The following is a 20,562-nucleotide window of genomic DNA, read 5'->3' as shown; positions in this document are numbered from 1 at the left end:
TATCATAGCCACTACATGGCAATGCGAAGAAATGCGACAGATATAATTTTGATTGCGAAAAATAGTTTATGAGAAAATTAATAGAGAAAGGGGGGGGGGGTGGCTAACTTAACAGTAACCCCCCATATTAATTCATAATTTTAATTAACCTTAATATAAAGAGACGTCAATGCGAATTAATGCGACACTATTTTTAACGAATGCGACAAATTAGGTTATGAGATAATAGACAAATGAAAAAAGGGGGCTAATTTAATGGCAGCCCCCCCCCGAAATATAAAAAATAAGTTCTTTAAAAAAATAAGTCGTCAACGCGGACCAAAGCGACAACCATTTATCCAAATGCGACATCAATAAAAATAGTTCTTCCTAACCAGATTGGAATATGACCAATAATAGATAAAAAAGGGGGCTAGTTAAACGGCAGCCCCCAAAATATAATGAAAAATTAAAAAAAAATAATTTGCGAGTGTAACGCTAATTAACACGACAATCGTTTTTTCAAATGCGACATCCATAGAAAGTGTATTTCCTAACCAGAATTTTTTTTATCAGATTTAGAAAAAAAAACAATCTAAGGAGACGGCGATCAATTTAATGCAACACTGTTTTACACGAATTCAACAAATTAGGTAAAGTAAAAAGCTAATTTATTGGTAGCCTCAGAATATTAAAAATTTAAAAAAAAATTAATTATGTTTTTAACGTGGACTAATGCGACAACACCTTTATTAATTGTGACAATATTTCATACCTGCGAAACTGACTACTAAATGCACTCCATTTATGTTTTAAAAGCGATAGTTTTATTCAAGAAAACTGATAGTAGCGACTGCGTATGATTACGAATCATCTCTTTTTGATAGCGACATCTGGGTGACTGCTTGAGACATAATTTTAATGAATGGGACATCATTTTAAGTGAATGCGACATCAATATAAATGAATGCGACATCAATATAAATGAATGCGACATCAATATAAATGAATGCGACATCAATATAAATGAATGCGACATCAATATAAATGAATGCGACATCAATATAAATGAATGCGACATCAATATATATGAATGCGACATCAATATATATGAATGCGACCTCATTTTAAATGAATGCGACCCTATTTTAAATGAATGCGACCTCATTTTAAATGAATGTGAATGAGTTTTTCATTTAAGCCTGGTTCATTTTTTAAATAGCGATTTAATTAAAGGCATTGTAAAGTTACAACATTATTGTGGCTAACGGAATAAATTTGTTTGTCACAAAAAACGGGCAACCAGAGGTGGTGCTAGTATTTTAAAATGTTTCAAGTATTTTTATATACAAATTTGGCCCAACTTCCAGGGGGGTTGGGGCTTCACCATATCAACTTTATGGGCCTTCTAACAGTTAATAACTGGGCCCCAATTTAAATTTAAAGTAATATCCACTATTTTATTTTAGATCGTTCTTTATAATCTCGTAATATTGCAGGGGAATCGTCAAGCGAAAACCACGCTAAAAACATAAAGCGGTCGTTTTTTAATTATTTTTTATAGTTTTCTTATTTTCACTTCTGAGCGACTGCAGCGTCTTAGTTTGATTTTGTGATGAACAACCATTTGATCTTTGAGAGGGTCTCTGCAAGGAGTAGAGGTCGGCGTTTGAATAAGAAATTATACGATTGTTAATATTTATCCATAACCGAGAATTATTCAGAAATATTCGAAAAAAATTATAAATTGTGCATGTTAAATCGTTGTTTATTCGTATAAAACAGATAATACTAATTTTAATGATTAATTGAAATTGTTGCGGTTAATTTATTTGTTCCGCCGACCTCTAGCAAGGAGGCGGTACAAAATGACTTGAGGGATTACAAAATGGCGGTGATTTTATAGCCATTCAAATTGACATCGAAACGGAAATAACTATTTTGGAGCGTTTAATTTTAAAAAACATGAATCCCTCTTCAGAATTACATTACTTCTAAAGGTACAATAATGATTTTTTGCCACATATTAAAGTATTTCATTTCACTGATAAAAAATATCTAATCACTTTATGAAATCAAAATTGGTTTAAGGAAGAATACCGATTATCAGTATTAAGGCTGTGTTGGGTTTTCCAAGTAATTTTTTAGGAACCCAAATCTCTGAAACAAAGCACTTTACAACTCATGTTCATTAGACAAGTTCAACTCATTAGGATCCATAGAAAACAGCTCCTTATCTGTGACGTAGCCGGAAATACGTCAAAGGTGTCGACGAGTGTCAATGTTAAGAAGGAGTTGATATATAAAACAGAAAAAGGTTGGCTGAAAAGGGGTGGGGCGTTGGACACAAACCCCTTGTCTACGCCACTCCTCTTAATATTTGACAAACTTATCTTTAACACCCTCAATAGAATTTATTTACGTCGTACAATTGCGGTTTGATGACATAAATATGGTCCCGCGTTCAATTAAATTAAAGTCACATTATTTAAAAATTATATCGCATTCAATTCAAATTATATCGCATTCAATGCTAATTATATTGCAATTATTTCAATAATGTCGCATTCATTTGAAATGAGGTCGCATTCATTTAAAATGAGGTAGCATTCATTTAAAATGAGGTCGCAATCATTTAAAATGAGGTCGCAATCATTTAAAATAAGGTCACATTAATTTAAAATGAGGTCTAATTCATTTATATTGATGTCGGAATCATTTATATTGATGTCGCATTAATTTTAAGGTTTCACATTAAAATTGTCGCATTAATTTAAAATAAGGTCGCAGTCCATTTAAATGAGGTCGCATTCATATATATTGATGTCGCATTCATTTATATTGATGTCGCATTCATTTATATTGATGTCGCATTCATTTATATTGATGTCGCATTCATTTATATTGATGTCGCATTCATTTATATTGATGTCGCATTCATTTATATTGATGTCGCATTCACTTAAAATGATGTCCCATTCATTAAAATTATGTCTCAAGCAGTCACCCAGATGTCGCTATCAAAAAGAGATGATTCGTAATCATACGCAGTCGCTACTATCAGTTTTCTTGAATAAAACTATCGCTTTTAAAACATAAATGGAGTGCATTTAGTAGTCAGATTCGCAGGTATGAAATATTGTCACAATTAATAAAGGTGTTGTCGCATTAGTCCACGTTAAAAACATAATTAATTTTTTTTTAAATTTTTAACATTCTGAGGCTACCAATAAATTAGCTTTTTACTTTACCTAATTTGTTGAATTCGTGTAAAACAGGGTTGCATTAAATTGATCGCCGTCTCCTTAGATTGTTTTTTTTTTCTAAATCTGATAAAAAAAATTCTGGATAGGAAATACTCTTTCTATGGATGTCGCATTTGAAAAAACGATTGTCGTGTTAATTAGCGTTACACTCGCAAATTGTTTTTTTTTTTAAATTTTTCATTATATTTTGGGGGCTGCCGTTTAACTAGCCCCCTTCTTTTATCTATTATTGGTCATATTCCAATCTGGTTAGGAAGAACTATTTCTATTGATGTCGCATTTGGAAAAATGATTGTCGCATTGGTTGGCGTTAACGACGTAATTTATTTTTAATTACAAATTATAAATATAAAATTTGGGGGCTGCCATTAAATTAGCCCCCTTTTTTATCTATTATTGGTCACATAACAATCTGGTTAGGAAGAACTATTTTTATTGATGTCGCATTTGGATAAATGGTTGTCGCTTTGGTCCGCGTTGACGACTTCATTTTTTTATAGAACTTATTTTTTATATTTCGGGGGGGGGCTGCCATTAAATTAGCCCCCTTTTTCATTTGTCTATTATCTCATAACCTAATTTGTCGCATTCGTTAAAAATAGTGTCGCATTAATTCGCATTGACGTCTCTTTATATTAAGGTTAATTAAAATTATGAATTAATATGGGGGGTTACTGTTAAGTTAGCCCCCCCACTTTCTCTATTAATTTTCTCATAAACTATTTTTCGCAATCAAAATTATATCTGTCGCATTTCTTCGCATTGCCATGTAGTGGCTATGATATTCTGTTCTGGTTGAATAACGAAATTATGGGGGCTGACGTTAATTTAGCCCCCTTTTAATTTTAATTATATCTCGATAATGGTTAAGTCACATCTCTTTCACTTGCTGTCGCATTGTGGGTGCATAAAATTGATAGAGAAATTTTCTGGGAAATCAAAAAAGGGGGGCCAACTTAATCGACCTGTGTTTCCGTATTTATATTTGATGATTATCGATCTGGTTCAATCGATTATCTCGTTAACACGGCTGTCGCATTCGAATAGCGGTGATTATTTCGATAATTATGGTGTCGCATTGCTTCGCATTGACGTCGCATTCATTTGCATTCATTTAAAATGGCGTCGCATTCATTTGCATTCATTTAAAATGGCGTCGCATTCATTTGCATTCATTTAAAATGAGGTCGCATTCATTTGCATTCATTTAAAATGAGGTCGCATTCATTTGCATTCATTTAAAATGAGGTCGCATTCATTTGCATTCATTTAACATGGCGGCCCATTCATTTGCGTTAAGTTAGCCCTGCCCACTTACGATAGTGATTATCTCGTTAACTAAGATGTCGCATTCGAAAGTAAGGATGTCGCATTCGAAAGTAAGGGTGTCGCATAACGTCGCATTGAGGTCGCAATCGAATAAAGGTGTTTGGAGGCCTCAACTGTTATAGGGGGGGCTCACGTTAAGTTAGCCCCCCCACTTACGAAAGCGATTATCTCGTTAACTAAGATGTCGCATTCGAAAGTAAGGGTGTCGCATAACGTCGCATTGAGGTCGCAATCGAATAAAGGTGTTTGGAGGCCTCAACTGTTATAGGGGGGGCTCGCGTTAAGTTAGCCCCCCCACTTACGAAAGCGATTATCTCGTTAACTAAGATGTCGCATTCGAAAGTAAGGGTGTCGCATAACGTCGCATTGAGGTCGCAATCGAATAAAGGTGTTTGGAGGCCTCAACTGTTATAGGGGGGGCTCGCGTTAAGTTAGCCCCCCCACTTACGAAAGCGATTATCTCGTTAACTAAGATGTCGCATTCGAAAGTAAGGGTGTCGCATAACGTCGCATTGAGGTCGCAATCGAATAAAGGTGTTTCCGGGTTGATAGTTGAAAGTGGGGGGGCTGTCATTAAGTTAGCCCCCCCTTTTGTTTTAATTATTCCAACTTAACAATTATGTCGCATCTTTTTTTTTTAGTTTCGCATAACGTCGCATCGAGGTCGCATTCGATCGCAAATGAAAGTTTTTAAAATTGTAGAGAGGGGGGGCCAACTTAATGGAGCTGTGGTGGCTGCTAGGGAAGAGCTCAAGAGGCAGACTTTTTCTTCTATGTCTCTTGGTATAACGTAGACTCTAACATTGCCTTTTACTATGTTGAGTAAAAAATGGTTAGAACCAGGTTTTTTAAAACACGGGTTTATATTAATACTTAAATTAGTTATAATTAATTATGTGCATAATACAAACATTTTCTCCTTAATATCGTTTTAAGACAATTTAACATTGAAATATTTCGTAAATAGCTGATAAAACAATCGCGATTTTAATCTGGGATTTATATAATCAGACAACAATAACTCGAAACACCATTTCACATTAAAGTATCAGATAATTTATCTCGATGAAAGATAAAACTTCTGTTTACACTAAACGACATACGTTTTATCTATAAGTTAAATTCCTCAAATGGAAACAAGCTATTGTACGCAAAGAACACCAATATTGAATGTCAATCTTTGAAGGGGTGGACTATTTTAATTGTTTCTAGAACTATCTGCATTAACCGATATCACAAAATCGTCAAAATGATAACACACGCAAATAAATCTATTAACGGAATCCCGAAACTTTCCGTTTCATTGCTGAAAAAACCGGAGTAGACCTCAGTCATGTTTAAAATTACAGTCATATTGGTTTTAATTACCGTGGCAATTACCCAAAGTGAGTACTTGAATGCCCGCTTGAAGGTACAATAAACTAATAAATTCAATATGTAGTTGCTGCCCAAAGTTCTTGCCCCGATGAACAAACCGTGGTCTTAGGCAAGCAAGGCAAGATCATGTGCAACATCCCTTACTTGCAAGGACAACGTGCTTGGAGGATCGGACAAGTGCACCAGGATCAATTGCTACCCTTGGACCCCAAGGACTATGACGTTGAGCCAGACGGAATCTTCATCAAAGATGTCAACAAGAACCTCACTGGGGCGGTTTTGTTTTTCGAAATATCGCATCCGGTAACGGGCAAAACCATCTTCACCAAGATGATCACAATAATCGTATACTGTACGAGCATTATGCAACGAAGTATTAAGTAATGAAGGCAAAAAACATAAGTATACGTATCTTACAGCCGCTCCCGAAATCAAGGCGTTAGTGCCTAGCTTGGATCTGGACGTGAGTGACACGGTTGGCTGTACCGCCACGGGAACCCCAAGGCCCACAATCAAATGGTTTCACAAAGTAATTGTTACTTTACAAACTAATGAAGATTCCTGGTATTAATCGTTCACTTTATTATCTAACAGTTGAACCTAGACAATACCGTTTTCAACGAGACTATTAGACACACAGATTTCTTTTCAACCTCTTTCATTAACATCAAGGAAAGCGGTGTTGGTAATTACCAATGCATTGCTACCAACGAAATAGGCTCGTCCTTGGATAATGTTTACGTCTATTCCGGACATAAAATAAATAGCACCGCAAACGGCACTAGTAAGTTAGCGAGTCGGAGAGCGTTTGAGAATAGGTACTTTAATATTTTCTTTTCCTAGAACACGACTTACTACTCGGTATCAACGAAGTTCGCGTCATCGGCGTCACCGATTCTTCAGCCACCTTCGAGATTAGCCTGAAAAATTACACGGACTCGACCTACATCTTCTACTTCTACTCCGAACTTGGTACCTTGACTGAGGGACATCATAGTGGTTCGATACAAGTTGGTAAGTACCAGGAACGGTAAAAGTTCATTTTGGAGGAGAAAGTTTCCTAACGACTGATTATTTCAAGTTCAAACTTTTCGTCAACAAATTTTATCAAAACTTGTACCCTGCCGCGGCAAAAATTAGTTCTTTTTGAGGCTTTTATATGGCAAAACTAAACAATCGTTTAGAAAACTTATATTCTACAATACTATATATTGGAAGACTATGGTAGCTATGAGAAACAAACACAAGGAGATCGCAGCTAGCCTTTAAACACGTTAACGCAGTGTACAAATTTCATTGGACGAACCTTTTACGGGCGGGGGGGGAAGACAATTTCCGAATTTTCCCCTTCCGACGGCAGCAGGCGGTAAAGCGTCTAACCAATGAAAACTGTACGCAAGAAAATGCACGAATTTTGACGGGTTGCGCTCTCCATGTGTGGGGTGCTGTGTTTGTTGCTCCTAGATGGTAGCATATGTAACATAATCACTCATAAATATAAAGTATGCCATAAAAGCATTTTCGTTAATGAAACCTTGTTCACGGGATATGACGTAAATTACGTCACTTACAATTCCGTGACGAAATACGCGTCATCAACTTTACTGATGGGAAACGGAAGTTAGTGAGAATTCCTCGCGCGTTTCTGGCTTTGCCCATGTCAAGTTTAGCTCGTGCCTCGCGATCACATGATTTCATTTCCATGGTAACCTTTTCAATTATAAGCATTTTTGCATTTTTGGGTCCGCTTAATGTACGTTCCGCGTGAAACACGGTCTTATTGAATTGTTTTCAATGGAAATGTTATACAGAGGCATACTTATGAGTAATTATGTTCCATATGATGGTAGTAACCGTGAGGATTCTCATAGAAACTGACGTGGTATACAATAGACATTTTCGCTGGCAACGTACTAAGCTATACTTGGCTCCTAGTCGACATTAAGCCTCGTCTCGAATAGAAGCTTCTAAGTACCTGATTTTAAGGGCCACTTTGAGAGCAGGTGCCAATGGATCCATAACCAATTTATGTGCTTACCTATAAAGTGTGTTGTTATTATTAAAAACAATCTCGAGGTGGAAAATTCAAATTTTTCTACAGCCCTCTAGAGGAGCGAAATAATTTTTGCATAAGGGCAGGAGTTTGTAACAATTAGTTTGGTCCTATAAAAACGTAGCAATCACCGGTGAAGTTAAGAATATGTTGTCAGCCCAAGACTTTCCCGTTGTTTACTTTTGCCATTAGTAGTTTAAAAACTAGTTTGTGATACGAATATGATTTCCGATTCGGCAGTGTCCGATAACAGGTACACGTTAAGCGGGTTTCCCAAAGGCTCTAGTTTCACCATTCATTTCGCCGCTGCCACAATGGGCGAGGTTGGTTGGGCCTCCACCAAAGGATTGAGAATAGACTTATTGCCACCCGCACCAGAACTGGTTCTCAGACCGGGCAACAAGGAGTATATCTGGATTCAATGGACTTACGATTCGGCCAATGTTGATTATTACGAAATACAACAGACCCTGGTGAAATAATATATTTCTTACCGTTGGTAAAAATCTATAAACTTTCCTAATATTATTTTCTTATGATTTTGAAAGTTGAATCAGAACCACCTCAATCTCTTGGCGCCTTCCACGACCCCTTGCACCATCGAAATCAAACTGCCACCCTGCATTGATAACACTTACAAGTTGTACCGACAGCCAGATGATATGGCGTACACCCAAGTTAAAATTCGAGCTCACAACGATGCGGGTTTCAGCGAATGGAAGCAGCTCTTGCTGGGGCCAAATTCGAGTTAAATTCCCGTATATATTTTGTATTTATTGCAATAAATTTAATCTTCAATGAGCCATTTGAAGTAATTTTAAAATGAAAATGACACTCGCTTTAGCGGTCAGTAGAACAGACTCCAACATTGCCTCTTACCGTGTCCGCCGGGTTGGAGAAAAAAAAATTATTTTTGGTTTAAACCTCTTTTTTTAAACACTGGTTTTTAATACTTTTAAATTATTTTTAACTGTTCCTTATCAAATAAATTTTAAATTGAGTAAAAAATTGAAGTACCGAAATTATATGCACAGATTAAATAACCAACATTTTATTTTCTTTGACTCTTTAACATCTTTGTTAAAGACTAAGCAAACACGAAAGTTTAGCCGCGTCAATTATTATTAGGAAATAAACCACTATAGAACAGTAGTTTCGCTTTAAAATGTGTAGCGGTAGATTTAGTTTTGAATATTACGCCAGAAACGCAGTTTTAGTTTCGATTATGTACAAATATTTTGGCCAAGAAGACGTTTTAGTTTCGTAGTGTTTTGGTAATTTCAACGTTAAAAAACCTTTCAAGGATCTAAATAATAGATCTAAAGTAAAATTACATAAAACTGAATTCCCTGAATTTTCACAAATTCTTAAAATTCCCTGACCTTTCCCTAACGCCTGGCAACCCTGCGATTGTCGGTGACTCTTGTTCACGTCTACGATGAATAATTTTAATGAATAATTTTAACGAATAATTTTAACGAATAATTTTAACGAATAATTTTAACGAATAATTTTAACGAATAATTTTAACGAATAATTTTAACGAATAATTTTAACGAATAATTTTAACGAATAATTTTAACGAATAATTTTAACGAATAATTTTAACGAATAATTTTAACGAATAATTTTAACGAATAATTTTAACGAATAATTTTAACGAATAATTTTAACGAATAATTTTAACGAATAATTTTAACGAATAATTTTAACGAATAATTTTAACGAATAATTTTAACGAATAATTTTAACGAATAATTTTAACGAATAATTTTAACGAATAATTTTAACGAATAATTTTAACGAATAATTTTAACGAATAATTTTAACGAATAATTTTAACGAATAATTTTAACGAATAATTTTAACGAATAATTTTAACGAATAATTTTAACGAATAATTTTAACGAATAATTTTAACGAATAATTTTAACGAATAATTTTAACGAATAATTTTAACGAATAATTTTAACGAATAATTTTAATGAATAATTTGTTTTAATTTAACGAATTGTAAGTTATAGCTAAATTAAATTAATATTTGAACTAGTATTTTGTCAATTCTTTATTTGCTTAGATAGCGCCACGTGCTCCATGACACATGATTTACGTTTATCATAGATATTTATTTCTAAGCAAAAAAAATTGCGCATGCTCAAATATAACAACCAATCCAGTGTTCCCTCGCTAATAGTAGCTAACGTAAAGTTTTGAAGAAGCAGCCACGGTTAAAAATAACAGTGTTGCCCATAGATAAAATAACTTCGTATATAGATAGGAAACTTCAATGGGGGAAACTGACTCTCACGAGATTGCCCTGACATCTAGTGACTGCGCCAGTTGGCTGTGTTCGCAAGAGCGTAGAACGTATTCAGAAATTTGATGTCGGAGTTTTGGGAATAAACGTATTTTGCAAGGTAAATGTCTTGAAATATACCAGAAATAGCGTTTAAGACAAACTTGAAATCTTTACTGAATGCTATTTCTTTAGTGCTATTTTTTTAAATTTGCTCTCAGTTCAAGAAAAAAGTACTTTAAATACATATAGCTCGCTTAAGCCTTTGCAATTGGGATTGCGTTACACCAAGGTTCTAGTACGGACTTCTCGTGGCATGCAGGGCTTGCCACCACCCTCCTACGCATTGTAACCCGGCCACCTGAATTAATGGCTTCAAAAGTCGGATGATGGGTATTAGCCTAGCTGATTATTATTATTATTATTATTATTATTATTATTATTAACTTCACCAAATATTATTCGGGTGTCGCCACCAGATGTCGGCCAAAATTTTGGCGTCACTTCTACAACAGGAAGTTTCCTATCTATATACGAAAAATTATTTTATCTATGGTGTTGCCTAACGTGAAAAATTTGTTTAAACCGGCCCCGCCCACATTTGCCGCGAAACAAAGTCAATACGGTTTTCGCAACTTGTTTCATTTTCTAGCGTCAAGTTTTTGGGGTAACTGAGTGTTAAAGCGTGTAGCACGAGCGTGGCTAATCAAATTAATCCCCAAAATCCGCTTTTTTGACGTTCGCGCGTAGGCAAACAATAGAAACAATGAAGCGAGAGTACGACTACAAGCAGCGAGCTAAAGGGGTGAATACGATTAAAGTTCAACTTGGCCACAAAGGCGCAATTCCGTTCCAAAGAAAAGGGTAAAATCTTCGATTGTCCATGGCGAACTGAATGACGTAATTCTGGCCTTCCCCGGGGACCTCCCACGGACCCTTTTACTGTCAGAACAGTAGCCAATATTTAACTTTAAACGGGTTAGCATCCGGGTCTCTTAAATTTACGATTATCACAGGCTCGTACTTAAAAGCTTCAACGTCAAGAATATAGTGCTCTTTCTAATATAAACTCTGTTGAAACCTTAAAATTGGAAAAGCTATAGTACAATTTGGGAAAAGGGAATAAAAATTGTGGATTTTGAAATTTGACTGGTTGAAATTTCTCTTTATCAGTGTTAAAATATTTTCTGCAGTTTAAGCGCTTCTCGGAATTTTAGAATCAGCTAGGCTAATATCCAAGGCACCACCTTAGGCCCAAGTCATCGAGCGACTTCTAATGCCTTTAAACAGGTGGCCGGGTTACAAGCGTAGGAGGGTGGTTTCAAGCCCTGCATGCCACGCGAACCAATAGCTCCCTACACTCACTATAGTCTTAGTCGATAATTCAAAATAACGGTCTAAAACGCCGCCGATCAGTTTAGTAAAATATTTTCGGCGGCGTAATCGTCGGCCATTTTCGGTATGGAGATACAGGCCGGAAGGCAGGCAAGGCTGCCAGATTTCGATAGACCGAAAACGGCAAACTCAAATGTTTTCGTTTTTAAAACGAAATTTTTGCGGCGTAGCTATCGACTAAGACTATTACTGTACATAAACTGAAAAAGCTAATTAAAAAGTTCAGTTTGGCGATTACCGTCATTAATAATTAAATTATTTAATACAGCATTGTAATAGCTTCTCGCATTGGCCGCTATGTGGCTCTATATCAACTGAAAAGGCTAATATAGTCCATAAAATGAATCGATGCACCGATATATCAGCCTATTCTTCTAATACCGGTATCGGCCAATATCGGCTTAAGCGTTACCGTATTGGCCAATACCGGTATTAGAAAAATATTTCCAGAAAAAAAACATTTAAAAATAAGAAAATTATCGATTAACTAATAACAATATTTTATTTGATTGGCCGCGCCACGTACGCTAGACTTCAAAAGCAAGATCGGACCATTTTTAGACAAAATGAAAAGAAATATATTCGGATTTGCTTTTGCAAACATTTTTTCATTAAAAATTATAATAAAATGGTATGACAGTATACTGAACCGTCTTTTACGATGATTTTATCATATACACTACTGTTATGATAGATAACTTTGTTAATATCGGCCGATATTACCGCGGATATATCGGCTGTACCATAAGTAACATAATACCAATAAGTATGACAATTAACGAGATTTACAACCAAACTGATTTTCCTAGTTATTGCGTAATCAAGATGTTTTCTCAGCACAGAGCCCTCTAGTGTCTAAAATACTCGAGACTTCCGCTAAGCCGAAATATCTGGTTTCCGATAGATATTCGGAATATTAGGCTAAAATGATAAAAATTAAAAAGGGTTTTTCTTGACGCCACGAGCTCATGTTTTTTTATGACGCATGATTCGCACGCGGGCTTCAAATCAAAGCCAAAGCCCCTCGCGACTCCAGAACGTGCTCTCCGATATTAGGCTTAAATTTTTATCAAAACGTAGTCATCCAAAACGATAAGTCGCGAGTCCAAGTCACAGCTTGAAGAGAGTATCAGTGCCGCAAAAAGGTTCGGTTAGAAAATTCGAATTAAAGCAATAGGAAGTGTCATACTTATCGTTATTATGTTACTTATGGCTGTACCCATATCGGTGCATCCCTAGTTCTTTGCGAATAAAAATAAAGGTGATCCTATTTAATAAAATTTGATATTGAAACACGATATTTAAATGGCAGACAATAACAAAAGGGTACAGTAATAACACTCCACAAAAAATAACAAATAACGCAGTTAATCGATTTGACTCACTCTTATCTCTCCTTTTATGGTTTTGGTTTAAATGTCACACCTCCGAGCGCCTACAGGATTTCTAATTATACCGAAGGGTAAACTAATTTGTAGCCCAAACTAGAAACACTTTTTACCAAAAAAAAACTTTCATTACCTTTAATCGCTTTCAAATGCAAAATAACTTAATGCCCTCATTATATTAGTAGATACCTCCTTCCTTATTGGCAATATCTTTGAAGGCAGGAAGACTGTAAAAACTTCTTCATTCCGTCCCCATTTAAACTGACCAAGACTAGAGATACGGACGAAGGTATATCAGAAAAATGTTGTTAAAAAGCTCACGAAGCGCTTATAAAAGAATTGGCCTTAGGGTTATAACGATGTTAAAATCATATCTGCATTTAGCATCTTGGGGTGGAAAACGCTTTACTTACGAACTAAAACGGGACCCCTCAGATTTTTTAGGGTTAGGCAATTTATGTCTATAATTTTTCAACACTATTATTATTATCGTTTATCGAAAATCCTGCATGAAGTGCCACCAGAAGTATATAATACATTTCTGATAAGAGAAGTATCCGTATAGGACGTACGACGTGAACATAAAACATAGCTTGGCAAGCTTGACTAGCAACGTAAAAACGTACAAAATATGTCCGTGGTGATATTTATGTTCCATATTTTTTTTAGAATATCACTATAATAATCAACGGATCGAGCCACACCCCTTTTGCTGCGAGGCTTAAGGGTCAACCACTCCGCCACCCGAACGAATGTAACCTTTCCTGCAAGCTAGGAGCAACAAACACAAGGAGAACGCAGCTAGCCTTTAAACACGTTAACGCAGTGTTGTGTACAAATTTCATTGGACGAACCTTTAGGCTGAACGTTTTACGGAAAGGGGGAAGACAATTTACGAATTTTCCCCTTCCGACGGCAGCAGGCGCTAAAGCGTCTAACCAATGAAAACTGTACACAAGAAAATGCACGATTTTTGACGGGTTGCGTTCTCCTGGTGTTTGTTGCTCCTAGCTGTTTACATAGAGCCACGTAGCGGCCAACACGAGAAGCTTTAAGATTATGGCCTACTGCGCAGACGATTTGCCATTATAAAACGCAAAGCGTCTACTTTAGCAGACGGAAATTTAGCAGTTTACAGGCTTCACGTTTTGACCACTACGTTGCTCTAGCCAGGTTCACACTTTCCTCTAAAATCACTTCGTTTTAGATAACTAGTTTTCTAAGCCAGCGTGAGAAATCGCTTCGTGTTGGTTCGGAAAGCAACTCGTCCAAGTCGGTTCGCTCAGAATCGCTTTCAAAACGACAAGGCGGGGAAGTAAAATTGCTCGTATTTTCAAAAATAATGGGAATAAAATTCTTATGTCAAATAATATTACGGTATGTATAGTAAACATGATTAACATTTTAGTATTTTCAAAATTCTGGGTCATAATTTGAAATGGCGTTAAGCCTTGGCTATAAGCGAACCGGGGTGAAGCGATTTCGCACTTGTGAGCCAAGAATTATCGTCGGCGGTCAAAACTGGCATTCAAACCGACTTAAACTTTGTTTTAAGCTCTAGTGTGATCGTGGCTTATGTATACTGAAAAGGTTAATTCATTAATACTTTACTATTCCCAAACATTTTTCAAGCGAATAACAAATAATATTTGAAGAATAATACTTCTACTTAAGATAATTATTATCTACTTTTGGCGCCACGAAATAACCGATTCGTGAAGATATAAACTTAATCTTGCACAAAGTTAAGTAATGTAAATTATACCACAATATCAGATATATATTTTTGTGAAGAACCAGTTCTTGGTATTAATGGGCCACCGTTTTATTTTAGTTTTACTATATACTTTTTTAAAGCATAATAATGAAGTTGAAAAAATGAAAGAATGACAGAGCCGGCGACTTCGCCGAACCATGAAATTGGCAATGAAATAAGATAACGACCACAATGACGGAGTGACGTTTTCACCCTGATCCCGCCACGCGTTTAATTTGAGGAAGCGTATGAATGCAACCTATGTAGTGTAGACGGTTCATCGACGCCAGTACAACAATACTTTGATTTAGAGCAATTGTTTTAAGCGATTTAACAGTCTTGTTTGGGTGGCACCCCGAGGTGTGTTTTATGAAGAAAATTTTAAACTTGAGAAAGAAAGATTGAAGGCAAAAGTGGCGCTGCGCACGTTAGTAGCGACACCGCGTCCTCCGGGCTCCGAGACGCCCCCTACCGCTGGGAATAATTACTAAACGATTCTTACGAAAGCAATTAAAAGGAGGCACTAGCGCCCCGCGGCGAGATTCTGGAAAGATAATGGTCTATTCCGGGTATAGTTACTAGACTAAAAAAAATTCCGAAATGTCACCGAAAGACAACTCGACAAATATTAATTATTGCCTCGCCTCGTTAACACCGACCGACTACGAAAAAATAGTTATTGATGACGAAATGATATTTTCACATCCTCTGTTCGATTTATGGGACGAAAAACCAGTATTTGATAAAAGACTAAATGACAAGTGGATCCGGTAACTTCGAATCAAGGTGATTTTGCATATTGGAATGCGATAATAGTTGGAATTTTGAATAAGTACATCTTACGCAATATCAGAAATATATTACCTTGCGGGTGAATCAAAACGCCTGGAGAGATTTGGCAAAAACCGAAATCGCAAAACATTTAATTAAATCATAGAAAATATAAAAGAGGAATAACAACTTCGCCGATATGTCGTCTCGGGGAATTATTAGCGTTTAAACTTCCGGTAATGTTATGACTTAACAAATATAAATTTGATACATCCTATTCTTACAACATTAATTTTCTAAGGAAAAATTATAACCGAACTATTTTCAGAGCTATTGCGCAATCTAGGTTTCATTTTCAGTACAAAGCCCCCTAGTATCTAAATATGCCTAAGGTGAAATCAAGGGTGGAGCTTATTTGATTGATTTGATTTAAATAAAAAAAATCGATTTCTTCGATTTAAATAAAAAAAAATCGATTTCTTCGATTTAAATAAAAAAAAATCGATTTCTTCGATTTAAATAAAAAAAAATCGATTTCTTCGATTTAAATAAAAAAAAACGATTTCTTCGATTTAAATAAAAAAAAACGATTTCTTCGATTTAAATAAAAAAAATCGATTTCTTAGATTTAAATAAAAAAAATCGATTTCTTCGATTTAAATAAAAAAAATCGATTTCTTCGATTTAAATAAAAAAAATCGATTTCTTCGATTTAAATAAAAAAAATCGATTTCTTCGATTTAAATAAAAAAAATCGATTTCTTCGATTTAAAAAAAAATCGATTTCTTCGATTTAAATAAAAAACGATTTCTTCGATTTAAATAAAAAAAACGATTTCTTCGATTTAAATAAAAAAAACGATTTCTTCGATTTAAATAAAAAAAACGATTTCTTCGATTTAAATAAAAAAAACGATTTCTTCGATTTAAATAAAAAAAATCGATTTCTTCGATTTAAATAAAAAAAATCGATTTCTTCGATTTAAATAAAAAAAATCGATTTCTTCGATTTAAATAAAAAAAATCGATTTCTTCGATTTAAATAAAAAAAATCGATTTCTTCAATTTAAATAAAAAAAATCGATTTCTTCGATTTAAATAAAAAAAATCGATTTCTTCGATTTAAATAAAAATCGATTTCTTCGATTTAAATAAAAATCGATTTCTTCGATTTAAATAAAAATCGATTTCTTCGATTTAAATAAAAAAAAATCGATTTCTTCGATTTAAATAAAAAAAATCGATTTCTTCGATTTAAATAAAAAAAATCGATTTCTTCGATTTAAAAAAAATCGATTTCTTCGATTTAAATAAAAAAACGATTTCTTCGATTTAAATAAAAAAAACGATTTCTTCGATTTAAATAAAAAAAATCGATTTCTTCGATTTAAATAAAAAAAATCGATTTCTTCGATTTAAATAAAAAAAAATCGATTTCTTCAATTTAAATAAAAAAAAATCGATTTCTTCGATTTAAATAAAAAAATCGATTTTTTTATAATTACAATCTACAACTCTGAATGACTCCTGCGTTGAGTTTGAAAGTTATCTCCCCACTGGTTAAAGGGTTTTCCCCAGCTCTTCCTCTTTCCATAAAGGTTGAGACTAATGGTAATTGTGAGTGTAGGGAGCTCATACGCAGCTTAACCCGGTCACCTTAATTAATGGCAATATAAAATGCTAGCTGACTTACGCCTAAGGTGGTGCCTTGGGACTTTGGTATTAGCCTAGCTGATTATTTATTTTTCTTTTAAATTCCTAGCTTTAGAAGAACTTCGAGATACATTCTACAGTCACTATTCCACTTCTATATTTGGTACGCTTAAACGTTCAAAAGATAAAATTGTGTCAACTCACCAAAACGTGAAGCCGATGGGCAGTTTGGGGTTCCACTTTGAGTCGCACTTGCTGTATATCGTCGCCATATCGAGAAGGCATCGGTAATCTTTTGAGTGGCACTTCAAAGCCGTCGAACACGCTGACGATATCGCCGTCCAGCTCGTAGCCATAATTCCGGGGATAGTAGCACTTGACGGGACTCTTGCTTTGGTCTTGGTTCCAGCAACAACCCCGCGCGCGACACTTGGATTCGCTGACCTCTCCGGCGGCGCTGGAGGCTGAATCCGGATAACAATCGAAATAACTCTCTCCCGAATTGAACGCTTGGCTGACTTTGACGTGGCGAAGAGGTCCTCCTCGCCTACGGTTGGCTTCGCAATCGGGGTACCACGTTTTACCATCGCCTGTACGTGATATACGGAATATAAATTAGCATTTAGCGGTATTTATAAGCTCGTAGTAAGATTAAAGATTCCCCCTTACTCGTGATGGCCGCTTCGTTCACGTAGTAATTGTCCTCGGTATCGGCTTCTCCGAAGTCGTGCAAGAGGGTGAAGTAGATGGTGAGGAACGTCGCTAGCATTAAGACCAAGATGACAATGAGGACGACCAGGAGTTTGATTTTGCACGAGATGGTGGTCAGCTTACGGCCGACCACGCTGTAGCCCCTCGAACGAGCCATGACAACGAAGACCCTTGTCTGAACTGTCTCTGTCGCTAATGGGGTGCTTGTTGGGGAATCGATAGGGCTGATCACTGCATCCGGCGTCGATAAGTGTGGCTTCCCCTCATTGCCTTACTTGGTCGCATCCTGTTGTTACGATACGTATGGATTTTTGTTAGGTGAGAAATCAGACAGCGTCCTTTTCGATTTTTCAGGGGAAAATCTTATTGATTGAGTGGGTTGGACCCACTCTGTAGGTTTATATTTCTTAACTCTCGCTCTCTCTCTCTCCCCCTACCCCTTTAAGACACTTTTACAAAGGTAAGATAAAAATATTTTTTTCAAAACTAAATTTGTGTGGTTATTTAAAAATGCTTTAATGCGTTTTAGATTTTGAATCTCAAAGTCATTTCAGAAATCAGAAACTGATTGAAATTTGAGAGCACGATTTTCTTGTTTATTTCTGGTTTTTAGACTGATTGAGATTTTGGAACCGATTTCGCCCAGATTTTGGGATTTTCAAGTTCTAGAGTGTACATGATTTTTTTAGCCAACTTTACAGAAATTTACAAACAATCTTTTGTTCGGGTTGGAATTAGGTAATTTAACATTTAAAAATTGATTTTCATTATATTTTCTAGAGTATTTGTCAACGGTCAATACCCTTTTTAAAGTACTTTTCTGCGTAACATTTTGACTACTTTTGCAGAAATTAGCATAAATGAATCATTAAGGTATTTTTTAAAATCATATTGGGGAATCTCTCATGCATGTCAAAATTTGAGAATTCAGTTAGTCTCCAAAATTGATTATCACAATATTTGATAGAATATCACGAATGGTCACCCCTACAGTGCAAAGGTCAATGCCCTTTGGCCAACTAAACAAAACTTAGTTCCTAAAACCCACCACCAAAGGGTAATTAACACCTATAATTGTATTATGAAAATAGGCTTACCACGCAAAAATCCCCAGGGTATCTCGATTTTTTGGCAACTTCTAAACCGCGCCGAGAAGAAATGAAGTTAGAAATACGAACTCTGGACGATTCAAACTTGGGTCGAAAACTCCAATTTTGGGGGCAAACTCCATTGGCGAATCATAAAAAATTTAGCACTTAAAAGCGTCTTGAAAACGTTCTAAAAAAAGTCTTTTGACAGTACACCGACAATATTTTTGCCGAAAAACGAGCCGCCCAACGTGGCTGCTCGCGTTCAAAGGAGAGCGCTCTCAGGTAAAAATACACCTTCCCAGAACGCTTCCAACCACTGTAATGAAAAGAAAACGTTGAAAACTGGAAGTGGTGGGAAAGTTAAAATTCTACATCGTCGCGCGGCGTTGTCCATAAGAAAGCTTTGCCGTTTCATCACGCGAGAGGGGGCTGAAGAGACGTAGACATTTTTTCACATCAACACGTTAAACGAACCTTGGCCAGTGTAAACGTTATAGAGAACCGGGATACCTTTAGAACCCCGTGATTGGTGGGACGGTACCACGTGATATAAATAAAAACGTTCCATTCGTAGTAGCCGCTATATAAATTTGACTACCGATACTTACGTAAAAAAATATATATCCGAAGGTCACCGCTTTTCAGTAAAGGGGAAGTCTAGCCTTTATTGTCATTACAATAGCGTCTACTGTCAACCGTGAAGAGTTAGATCGGACTGCGGGGAAGGACAAAAATGTTTAATAATCATAAAAAATATAGCAGAATAACGAAATAGGAAATGCACGTTTAGGAGGTTACTGAAGCAAAGTTCAAAATAAAGTTTCGAATAAACGTGGATTGAAAACGAAAATTTCTATCTTTCTATTACATCTATAATACCGGTACATGCTTAAAAACTGGGTTTAAAACTTAAACTAGCATATAGCCTTGAAAAACGTTATTTTAACTTCTTTTTTAATAATTAGATTTGCATTTTCGCGTGAGCCACTGGTTTCAAAATAAATTCCTCTAAATGTATAATTATAGGTTACCCTTAAGTTAATTAAACGTACGAAGGGTTAAAAGTCGCACGATTATTTGAAATGAATTTCATTTTTCATTAACTTTGAAATTACGTGCTATGGCAACTTGTCTTATTTTCTGTTCATATTTATTTTTAAGAATATTTTTAATCTTTTAAATTTCTTACAAACGCCATATTAAACTTTGGGGCTAAAGTAATTAATATTTTCGTTTAACGATGAATGCGATAAATTAAATTACCTGCTAGATTTTCGTCTGCCTAGCAGCTATAAGAGTGCTTTTATCGTTGACTGCTACTGCTAGTTGGTTTTAATGGGGGATCCCCCTGCTCGATCTAGAACGCCATCTAGTGTCAGAAATCGGTAACTTTTGGCGGAAGACTAGCCTTAAATTGAACTTCTCACGTTGGTCGCTACGAGGCACTATATAAACTGAAAAGTCTCATTGAGCGCGAGTGAAAATCCACGTTTGGGT

General features: G+C 35.6%; 2 protein-coding genes across 3 annotated transcripts in view; one reads left to right on the top strand and one right to left on the bottom strand.

Moving 5' to 3' along the window:
• The window catches only part of LOC149952635 (maltase-glucoamylase-like), a 44,929-nt gene extending 25,515 nt beyond the window's left edge, over positions 1 to 19,414 (bottom strand). For both annotated transcript variants that reach the window (XM_090168662.1, XM_090168663.1), the window contains exons 1-3: positions 19,072 to 19,414; positions 17,933 to 18,260; positions 17,468 to 17,853 (exon numbers count right to left, since the gene is read on the bottom strand). In XM_090168662.1, the coding sequence (XP_090024788.1) occupies positions 17,468 to 17,853; positions 17,933 to 18,131 (585 nt within the window). In that variant the 5' untranslated portion in view covers positions 18,132 to 18,260; positions 19,072 to 19,414. The remainder of the gene's footprint in view (positions 1 to 17,467; positions 17,854 to 17,932; positions 18,261 to 19,071) is intronic.
• On the top strand, positions 5,845 to 8,805 carry LOC149952636 (uncharacterized). The gene is made up of 7 exons (XM_090168664.1): positions 5,845 to 5,959; positions 6,016 to 6,303; positions 6,371 to 6,480; positions 6,546 to 6,735; positions 6,795 to 6,965; positions 8,245 to 8,477; positions 8,553 to 8,805. The coding sequence occupies exons 1-7, from the start codon at positions 5,908 to 5,910 to the stop codon at positions 8,754 to 8,756; spliced, it is 1,248 nt and encodes a 415-aa protein (XP_090024790.1). The 5' UTR covers positions 5,845 to 5,907; the 3' UTR covers positions 8,757 to 8,805.
• Positions 19,415 to 20,562: the final 1,148 nt, after the last annotated feature.

This window comes from Leiobunum rupestre, chromosome 3 (genome assembly GCF_980474605.1).
Source record: "Leiobunum rupestre chromosome 3, qqLeiRupe1.1.hap1, whole genome shotgun sequence".
NCBI classification, from domain to species: domain Eukaryota; kingdom Metazoa; phylum Arthropoda; class Arachnida; order Opiliones; family Sclerosomatidae; genus Leiobunum; species Leiobunum rupestre.
Note: the sequence above shows the minus strand (reverse complement) of the source record. Positions and strands in the feature narration are given on the sequence as shown.